This window comes from Rhizomucor pusillus (assembly GCF_041956525.1).
Source record: "Rhizomucor pusillus strain CBS 183.67 unplaced genomic scaffold VTP01scaffold_16, whole genome shotgun sequence".
Classification (NCBI taxonomy): Eukaryota; Fungi; Mucoromycota; class Mucoromycetes; order Mucorales; family Lichtheimiaceae; genus Rhizomucor; species Rhizomucor pusillus.
The window spans coordinates 260,381-270,309 of record NW_027192158.1 but is presented as its reverse complement, the minus strand read 5'-3'; the positions used below and the strand labels follow the sequence as shown (position 1 = coordinate 270,309).

The following is a 9,929-nucleotide window of genomic DNA, read 5'->3' as shown; positions in this document are numbered from 1 at the left end:
TTAAAAAGATTTGTCTGATTGTATATATTTTTGCTGTTGCTGTTGCTGTTGTGCGTGTGCGTTTGTGTATATTTTGTGTGTGTAGTACGTGCGTCGGTTGTATACATTAAGTTACTAGTTGCAAGACCGGATAAGGGGGAAGATGGGTATCTAAAAAAGAGAGGGGAGTGAGGGGGAGCAGGATGAGGAGGAAAAAATGTGGATATTAAAAGGTCTTCAAAGAAAGGAATTAATAAAGTTGGGACGTGCGTGTGGTACAGGCAAGATTAAGGCGACGGCAGTTTCCAAGGTTGCGCCATAGGATTAAGCTTTTTGTTGCTGTTGTTACTATTAATTGCAGTAGTAGTAGTAGTAGTAGTGGTGGTGGTAAGATTTGCTATGTTATTTGAAGACAAGGGCCGTCGACGCGCAGCTGTCCTGTAAGCAGGAGGACTAGGGGTTCGGTTGCCATCGCTTTTCGAAGATCCAAAGTTATTGGAACTAGTAGGAGGGATCTTGACGGTGTACTGGGATAGCTGACCGTTGATTTCAGTGGTAAATGTCAAGTGACCTTGCTCGTTCATGAAATAGCTCCGTTTTTTGGGACTCGTGGGCCGTCGTGGTGCTGGACGTTGTTGCTGTTGCTGTTGTTCCTTCTTCTCTAATTCTTTTTCCAGCCGGTTGTAGCGTGCTTGCAGTTCCCGATACTTTTCGGCCCAGCCCTGCTCCTCGGCCCAGTCCACGACGGAGCCGCGTCTGCGAGCAGCAGCGGCAGCAAGGTTCTGTTTCTCGGCATCCTCCATCATGCTCAGCACCTGGGTGAGGTGCGTTACCTGTGCCTCGAGCTCGCGGATCCGTCCCACGTGCTGATCTTGACTTTGTTCTGTCTGTTCCTCAAGCTCTGTGTTACGTCGCCGAAGCAGATCGCATTGTTTCTCCAGCTCGGCATTGTGCGTTTTTAGCAGCTCCATCTCAAATAACTGCCGCTGCAACTTGATTGTGTTGATGCGGTACGAATTCACTTGCGCCTCCAATTCGACGGTCTGCTTTCGCGACATTTCTAGCTCTTCCAGTTGGTTGGTCGGTTTCAGCTTGTCAATGTACTCTATGATCTCGCGCTTCTGCTCCTCCATCATTGCACGTTGCGTCTCGGCCATGCGTCGCACTGCTTGCGAAATTATCTTGTCGGTTGTTGTTGCTGCCCGATTCTGCGAGAAAAAAAAATAACGGTAATTACTTGTATGCTCTTTCTTTTCTCTACTACTAAATGATAGTAGTTTACATACCTCCTCGCTACTCTTCTCTCCTTCTTCATCTTCGTCAGGTCCACTTTGGCTTAATTTGCGCAGCGCCATGAATCGTGGACTTACTGCGCTACTGCTGCTATGCCGGCTACTGGATTGGGACTGGGTCTCCGGTGCAGAAGCGGCAACCTGCTGCTCCCGCATCTGCTGCGTTGTGCGTGAAGTGCGCCGCGATCGGCTAAGGTGGGGCGGTGGTCTCAGCGAAAAGGGTGGAGCAGGCGGATTGAGGGGCATTTCATCCGGTCTCGTCTGGGAGGACTCCTTCTGTTGATGCCCGTTGTCGCCATCTTTACTCCTTCCATCTTGCGTGTTTCCGTTCTCTTCATCGCTGTTGTCATCGTCATCGATAGTCTGTGGCTGCTGCTGCTGCTGCAGCAAGGCTGGGCGCTCGATGATAGGAGACAGGAATACGTCCTGTATAATATCTGTGCTCGTAATCCGTACATTGATACTCGGTGGCGCTTCGTGCTCTGTAACAACGGAGGGGTTTGTTCCTTGTAAGCAAAAAATCCGTCTTAAGGTTTTCTGTGTGTTTACTCACGTTCAATATCCTCCTTTTTCGCATCAGGTTTAGGTGACAGGATCCCCGGAGAAGAAAAGTAATCGACCGGTGCAGAGGTAAACGTCGTGATCTTATTTTTGGTAGCGTTTGCGAGGCGTCGCTGGATCGCCTTGTCGTTGCTGTCAAGCTATAGGGGTAATGAGTATCAAGATATACAGATCTTACGAGTCTAACCAAAACTGTCAAGCCATCCTAATACCTCATGAGCCAATTCCAGAAACAGCTCCTCAACGTCAGTATCATCCGAATCCACGTTCGCGCTGTCTTCTATGGAAGGTTCCTCCGGCGTCGGCGTCGGCTGCTGGTGCTGGTGCTGCCCTTCTTGTTTTTGCTCCTCTTGCTGCTGTTGTTGTGGAAGCCTAATAAACGGAATTCTCGGCCGATCCGACAATGCAAATATTTCTCGGGACTGAGCTTTCGGTAGCTTGAGGTATGCCTGAAACAAACGTGAGTACAACATCGTCGGAAGAGGGAACAAAAAGGAAGACTCGGGTGGGTCAATACCTACTTCCATCTTGGCAGCCTTATCAGCTAATTGAATCTTGTTATATTTATCCCGCGAACTCAACAGCCGAGCGCGCGACGAGGTTTCTGGCAGCAGCACTGAACAATAGTACACCGGCTGGTGCTGCTGCTGAGGCGGAGCTTGGGCGCTGCTATTGTTATTGCGCTTATTTCTGACAGAAGAGCGAGGAGGCTGTTTCTTTGGCCGAGCCCACGCTGGTTGCTGCTTTGAGTGCGCTGCATTGGACATCGAAGAAGAAGAAACTGGGTTGTGCTGGAAGTAAAGGAAAGGCAAGGAAAAGAAAAGAGAAACGAAGAAGAAGAGGGAAGAAAAAAAAAAAGAAGGCTAAACTCTTGTGTGATTGAAAACAAGGACCCTCATTTTCCCCCATTCAAACAACTCAGCTCACGTTTTTTTTTACTTTCACGTATTTGCTACTGGATGCCTCCGTTACATGTCTTAAAGCAAGCCATTGGTAACGTACAATCCCCCGCCTCCTCTCCTTCAACGCCACGTCATCAATGTTGTCAGTTGATCAAGATACATACTTCGCCTCCAATTTTAACATCTTGATATGCCTCACTGCATTGGCAAGCAACTCGTGACGTGCAACAAAGAGGGGTGACATCGGGCTGGGGGCTTAATTGTCAAGGGCGATCAGCACGTTTCAAAAGCTTATATATTCTGAGAAATTTAAGACGCAATTAAAAATATATGACATTGTTGGATACAAACAATGTGGTTGTTTACCACCAAAACGCGCGTGTTTCATGTCAAGCATACACTCTAATCCGTCTGCTGCAGTTGTTGCATTGTTGATGACGCGTCTCTTATCTTTTGTAGTTCCGCATAAGAGCGGCAAAATCGAGATGATTATTCATCCCGTTGTCACTTTTGTCGCGTCGGTCCTTCCTTGCGGTGGCGCGCGCGCGCAAAGCAAAACACGCGTTCATGCGTTGCACTCCCCTTAAAGGTACGCCGTCATCCTAGCACGAGCGGTACGTATTCGGTGTGCACCATACATCGTCCACAGCATTTATTAGCTCTTAATTCCAAAAATTCAGGGCGCCAATTAAGCCTTTGCCATTTACAGCAAATGAGCCCGCCATCACAACATGGGCAATACCTTGTAACACATCCAATGTAAGCTGAACTTTGCTCGACGAACCAATCATCTTGACGAGATCGATCCTGTTTGCTGGTAACCACCTTTGCCTGCTGCTGGCAATGGCAGCTAAAGAAAGAAAGAAAGAAAGAAAAAGAGAACGAGGCACAGGTGTTCAGGGGTTCATGCTCCTGCTGCTCTTGCTGCTTTGTACATACAAGAATAGGACATGTGGAATATTCTTCCGCGTTTCCCTTCCTTTTCGGCTGTCCACCCACCGGTAACAATACGCCCCCTATCCCTTAAAAGGATGTTTATATACAGCGAGAGAGATAGAGAGAGCTGATAATACATACTTTATTGCAGGGAAAAGTGGGGGTAACGTACAAATTCTGTAAATCGGGCATGCGCTCTGCTCCTGACAGTAGAGAAGTAAAGAGGTATCGTTGAACTTGGCGAAATCATCACACGAACGTTCTGAACTCTGGTTCGCCAGTGGATGGACCGATCATCTTGAGACGTACAACACCGTTCTTGGGCAGATTAACGATTTCGCCATCCAAGCATATTTCAGCCCGTTCCTTGACACGTAGCTCAAGCTCCTGTGTCTTGTAATACTCGACAATATCGGACTCGTCCACGTGGCGGCCGCCCTGAATCGTCTTGATACTCGCATCCTGAAGTTGCTCGCTCGTCGCGTTTCGCATGACAACAACGTCCATGTCGGGACTAAACGGCGACGCAAAGGGTGCGATTGGGAATCCACGTTCCAGCGACTTTTGCTTGCTAGCAAGGAAATATGTAAACTGACTATCGAGTAGCTCAATGATGTCGTCATCTGTCTTTTTGATAAACTGCTTGCTCTGACGGTCGTACTGCTGCGCACCTTTCAAAACAAGGTCAGCCGGATACTGCCACAAGAATTTCAACAAGAACATGGCGACAAGACTGAAGCGCTTGTTGCCCATAAAGTATTGCAAGTATCTGGACTTGGAGACGATCTGTGCGTGGAACCCGTAACTCATGACAACAAGAAGCCGAGTATGAGTTTTTGTCGATGATGCTGGCTCAAGAGTAGCATCCATGAGCTGGAACTGCTCCGTTTTGCCCTTTATGATTTTCAGCGCTGCACGCTCGATGCTGCTGTGATTCAAGCTGAGGGAGAACGCATTGCCAGAGCCGGAAGGAATTATGCCAAGACGGAACGTCGGCATATTATTAGACGACCAGGCACGACCGTCGAATGCATCAGACAAGCCATTCACCACTTCGTGCACCGTGCCATCGCCACCCATGCAAATGACAATAGGCGGAGAACTGTCATTACTGCTGCTTAGAAGCTGCACACCGATTTGCTTTGCCAACGCACGGGTCTTGCCGTTCGCTTCCGTGTGCGTGAGTATGATATTCTTCTCCTGGAAACCGGCAGCCAGCAACATAGGCTTCACGGTCTCCTTCCATTGCTGCGTCGCTAGACGCCCGCCCGCGACCGGGTTTAATATGACATGTACCCGAGTCTGATCTAAGCCCTCCTCCTTCGGTAGAATTGCTTGCCGAACTTGGCTTACAAATGCTGTCGCTGTGTCCTCTCCAGCAACAACGTCAAATGCCAATGTACGGAGCTCCCAACGTGCTTGCCCGACACTGCGAAAATCCGTAATCGTCTTGTTGTTGCTATTGCTATCCTCGGTACTGGACGGTTCGTCAACGTGGCAGTAATTGATCAAAATTTTTGTTGGCGTCGTCGTTGATAAGAGCTGTGCCCCGTAGATATACTCGAGATCCACCGACTGGTTTGCACCACCGTCCTGGTTGTTGATGACGAGCTGAGTGTCAGTAATTGTCAGCTTTGCACCGCTGGCTGTTAGCAGAGAAGTTGTTGTCATGAATATACGCGTCTCAAAGAAATGATATCAAAGAGAGATGAAAGTGATGGCGAAAAGAGCGACTGCAATTGTATAATGCTCTGTGACTTTTTCAATTCCCGCATGGTGGCACACAGCATCTTCTTGAGCTTTCAAAGGTAAAATTTCCAGAGGCGATTTCAAGGTTGATCTCGCGAGTGCCCTATCCTGATTTGATTCAACTATGCGAATATTCTTTTTCCAAACGTCTTTAACGAATAAACCATCGTTGATTTGCACCTCATCTCGGAATAGTTACAAGGATAGACGCATTGCAATCGTGTCAGAGCAGAAGGCCTTTGCAGTATGTTGTGTCTTCAAAAGCTACTAAAAAAGTGGAGGAAAATATACCACAAAATATCGAGGCTGCCGGGACCCAGACAGGCAGCAGATGAGACGAGTATGGAAACAGTCACGTTAATGTGATTGCAGCTGAAGATCCTATATACTACCGTGTTTTGGCATGCTTTTTGGTGTCCGAGCACCAGCAGCACATTCCATTGCGTATTACAGACATTCTTCTCATTTATGCGTGTACCTGCAGTGCAGAGTGATAAAGTTATCTGTTAATCCATTTGAAATTGGACAGCAGTTCTCGCAAACAAGAAAAGAAGAGGAAAAAGAAAGAACAAGGGAAAAAGGTAAGAGAGAAGTAAATCCTCCGGTTTGGTCCCCAGTTTCACATGAAGTTTGGTACTTGGTCAGCATTTTGCGGAGAATCGCGCGCAAATTATAGCCTTAATCCCTTCCTTCTCTCCATCTATGATTTTTTCTGCTGACAACCCTTCTTTCCCAGCTTGGACCCCGCTCTCGCTTTTTCTTTCCTCTTCTCTCCTTCTTCTTCTTTTCCTTCACACACATAACCATGTCTGTCCAAGTAGAGAACGTCAACCGCTTCCTTGCCACGACAACCGGCCGCGAGAAACTCTGCCGTCTCGTCCAGTACTTTTCTCGCTTTTATGCCTTTTATCTGTACCGCAGCGGTGCTCCCAAGGACGTTATCCAGCGCTGGAGCGACCTTAAGCAGCATATTGGCAATGCGCGTAAATTCTTCCGTCTCTTCAAGCAGCTCGAGTTTGCCCAGGCTGGTATCAAGAGCTTGGCTCTCAAGGACGAGGTGCTGAGAATCACAGGCGCTGCAAAGCAATTCGCCATGTTCTTCTACTATTGCTCTGAAGCTTTGGTTTTGGTAACGTATACATCGATCCTAAGCGACCAAAGACATTTACTCATATTTACTCTTCTGCAGGCCAACACGGTCAACTTTTACAAGATCTCAAACGCAAAGCAAGTCCAACAGTTTGGATTCAAGTGCTGGTTCACTGCATTGGCTTTCTCTATCGCTTCCAGCTTGTACAAGTACCGCACACTCGGTATCCGTAAGCACATGCTTGAAAAGAGCCTGAAGGCTGCAGAGAAAGGTTCGGCCGAGAAGGACGGTCTTCAAGTGGAAGCCAGCCGTCTCCACACGTAAGACGAGATTTTTCAATGACAATCTAAGCTAGTTGGGGACTAACGCGTTCCATTTATAGTGAAAAGAAGGCACTCAACAAGCAGTTGCTTCAAGATCTTGTCGATATTATCATCCCCACCGCCGGTTTGGGCTGGATCGGTTTCGATGAAGGCATCGTTGGTTTGGCGGGGTAAGTTGTGCGACTAATTCTTCCATGTGACAATTTCTCAGACCACCACCAAATCCTGTAGTATGACCACCTCCTGGCTCGCCATGACATCCCAGTGGCAGAAGGTCGCTTCAAAGTAAAAGCGCAAGCAACCAAGCCTTTTCCATATCTTTCCCCTTAATTCACAAACAAGATGGAAAGTAATGAGAATGATCCCGATTTATTACCCCATCCCCCGCCGCACAGACACTCGCACACTTTCTTTACCAAAACCCCAAACAGGGGAAAAGAAGAAGAAAAAACCACATGTTAATTAAATATATAGATTGTATCTATTTTGGATATGTTTCACTCTCTCTTCATCTTGAATTTATTCTTAAAATGAAAAGCCAGTGAGTATACAAATATTTATGCCAGATGCGTCCGCATGGTATATGATTTGATGGCCAGAGAAGCAACAAGCGCTGCAGCAGCGAAACCAAAGGATCCCCAGAAGGATTTACGCACCGCGTCCATGTAGGCCTCTAGGACCATTGACTGCGTTGGTTCAGGCAGACTGTAAATGTACGATGAGCTCTGGCGCACGTCTGACGCTGACACATTCATGTGCTGAACCAACGATGCTAATCTATTGGATAATATGGTGCCCTGCACTGTGATACCTGTGATACCGCCGCTCAAATCCGCTAGTGTCATTAATGAGATGATGGGAGGCACACTAGGCAAACAAAATTTCTTGCGTTAGAAACACATTTTCTTTTGAATATGTCAAGAATGACGTACTGTTCAATAGCAACGGATGCCTGCGCTGTCACTATCTCGCTGTTGATTATACCACCAGAGCCGATGCCGGTAACGATCATGAGACCAACGATGGTACCTCGGCCAGATTGAGTATCAAGCAGATCAAGAACACCACAGGCAAGTACGAGGATCGCCAAGGAAAGACGGATCGCCCAGGTGTATTTTCCTGTCCTGACGATGACAAGGCCCACAGAGACATTGGCGATGCATGCAAACAAAACGAGACACAAGAGTTCCAAGTTGGTCGCCATAGAGTCCTCCCGGCGGATCAGCGAGAGATAGAGTGGCACGTAGGTCATAAGTGATTGGAACGTGCCACCGTACAGGAAACCGACAATAACAATGAAAATGCTGCTTCGATTACTGAACGTGTTCCTGGGTATAATTGGCTCCTTGGCTCCCCATCGCTCCCAAAATGCAAAGAGGATCAGTAGCACAATGGATATACAGAGCAGTGAAATGATCACTGCAGAGTTCCATGCTATATTGCTTTAAATTAGCAATACTGACGACGTGAATCATGTTTATACGCACCATATGTAGTACCGCCCCAACTGAGTGCGAGGACAAACATAACAATGCCTGCAATCCATATGAATATGCCGATAGCATCTGTATTCTTCACTTGTTGGTGAAGGCTTGCCGCTACATCGTCTTTGCTGCGGATGCATATTAACACCAGCACCGTAGCAAACACAGCTCTTTTTTTAATCCGGCATATTAAGTTAGCCAAAGATATTAATAGATACTGATCCCTCCACGATGGTTTCAACAACACCTACACTCCTAACTGGAACGAAATACCTGCAATTAGCATGCAACATATAAGACTATTGATTTTTGTTTACTCACACTCATCCAAAACACAGTTCTCCAGGTTGTCTGTGCAACAGCGTAACCACCTGTAAATTGCAGGTGAATGTTAATCAAAATCGTCCATATCCCACACATTGTGGCGAAAGTTACCGAGCAAGGCACCAACGATGTATCCTAATCCCCACGAGATACCGAGCAATGCCTGGTAGGAACCGATGAATCGGAGGGGAATATGGTCTAAGGCATTGTTATAAATCATGCACTAACGGATGTAGATAAGCGTCTGGGAACTACTAACCAGCAATGACAATTTTCATCAAGCTATCAAAGGCCCCGACGCCGAGGCCGCACAGAGCGCGTGCAACAATCAGCATCACCATGCTCTGCGCAGCACTGCACACCGCCGCTCCCACGATGTAGCTACTGGTAGCGAAGGCCAGGCACCAGCGACGGCCAAATACGTTGACATATTTGCCATACAGAGGCTGTGCTGTGGATGCTGTCAGCAGGAACGCCTAAATCAGCAGGGCTCGTTGTCAGCAAGCAGAAGATAATATCGTCATCCGCCACGATATGCAAAACTTGCCGTATTCGCCCAGCCGTACAAGTTGAATCCATTGAACTCGTTAGCAGCCAGCGGCAAGTTGCTGCTCAGTATAATGTTATCGAATGCAGCGAGGAAGGAAATGACGCATAGTCTGTTGTTCGGCGGCGGCGGCGTAGAGAGTTAGATAGAACTGAATCAGACACCTGTGTACAAAAATGGCCGTGTTTACATGCGTGAATACAATTACGTAGAGGCCGTGGCGACCTTGCTTGGGTATACAGTCGGGACGAACGGCATCAATGCCCTGATTGCCAACTCCCTTTTCCATGAGGTAATCTGAACAGCGTAAGAGAGAGAGAGAAAGGGAGCCGGGCCGAGTAAAGAGCCGCGGCCGGTTTCTCGGTGAGTGAGCGCGCGCACAGACCCATTCACTGCCACCGCTGGAAAACAGCACCGAGTTGTTGGGGCAACGGGAAGAAAAAGGAAATGAGGAAAGTCCCACGCGCACGCGCCAAAAAAGAAAAAAGAATGGCTAAAATAACACTTTTGTACATATAATTTACATGTGCGACCAAGCAGTCCCTTGCTCTTTTTTTTTTAATGTTTGGAATGGGGGTGGAGGGGCAGATTCTGGATCAGTTCACTCTCTTGTCCTCCGGATGATGCGATGCGGGAGAAATGTCGTTATTTTCCCATGCTACCTATCTGGTGAAACCGTTACGGTGTTGTGGAATCTAGATCTCACTCTTGCAACACATGATATGCCATGGAACAATTTTTT

The 9,929-nt window shown here is 47.6% G+C and overlaps 4 protein-coding genes across 4 annotated transcripts; 1 reads left to right on the top strand and 3 right to left on the bottom strand.

Moving 5' to 3' along the window:
* Nucleotides 1–266: 266 nt before the first annotated feature.
* Nucleotides 267–2,599, bottom strand: VTP01DRAFT_3349 (uncharacterized protein; the record flags this gene model as incomplete). The annotated part of the gene is made up of 5 exons (XM_069381910.1): nucleotides 267–1,187; nucleotides 1,266–1,753; nucleotides 1,825–1,972; nucleotides 2,045–2,281; nucleotides 2,354–2,599. 5 exons carry the CDS (start codon nucleotides 2,597–2,599, stop codon nucleotides 267–269), a joined length of 2,040 nt encoding a protein of 679 aa, XP_069236507.1.
* Nucleotides 2,600–3,919: 1,320 nt separating this feature from the next.
* VTP01DRAFT_3348 (uncharacterized protein) lies at nucleotides 3,920–5,341 on the bottom strand (the record flags this gene model as incomplete). The annotated part of the gene is made up of 1 exon (XM_069381909.1): nucleotides 3,920–5,341. The coding sequence occupies one exon, from the start codon at nucleotides 5,339–5,341 to the stop codon at nucleotides 3,920–3,922; it is 1,422 nt and encodes a 473-aa protein (XP_069236506.1).
* An 883-nt stretch (nucleotides 5,342–6,224) lies between these two features.
* On the top strand, nucleotides 6,225–7,121 carry VTP01DRAFT_3347 (uncharacterized protein; the record flags this gene model as incomplete). The annotated part of the gene is made up of 4 exons (XM_069381908.1): nucleotides 6,225–6,548; nucleotides 6,609–6,829; nucleotides 6,892–7,002; nucleotides 7,064–7,121. 4 exons carry the CDS (start codon nucleotides 6,225–6,227, stop codon nucleotides 7,119–7,121), a joined length of 714 nt encoding a protein of 237 aa, XP_069236505.1.
* A 268-nt stretch (nucleotides 7,122–7,389) lies between these two features.
* Nucleotides 7,390–9,476, bottom strand: VTP01DRAFT_3346 (uncharacterized protein; the record flags this gene model as incomplete). The annotated part of the gene is made up of 8 exons (XM_069381907.1): nucleotides 7,390–7,699; nucleotides 7,765–8,266; nucleotides 8,320–8,486; nucleotides 8,568–8,575; nucleotides 8,638–8,687; nucleotides 8,752–8,838; nucleotides 8,900–9,116; nucleotides 9,396–9,476. 8 exons carry the CDS (start codon nucleotides 9,474–9,476, stop codon nucleotides 7,390–7,392), a joined length of 1,422 nt encoding a protein of 473 aa, XP_069236504.1.
* Between the last annotated feature and the right edge of the window lie 453 nt (nucleotides 9,477–9,929).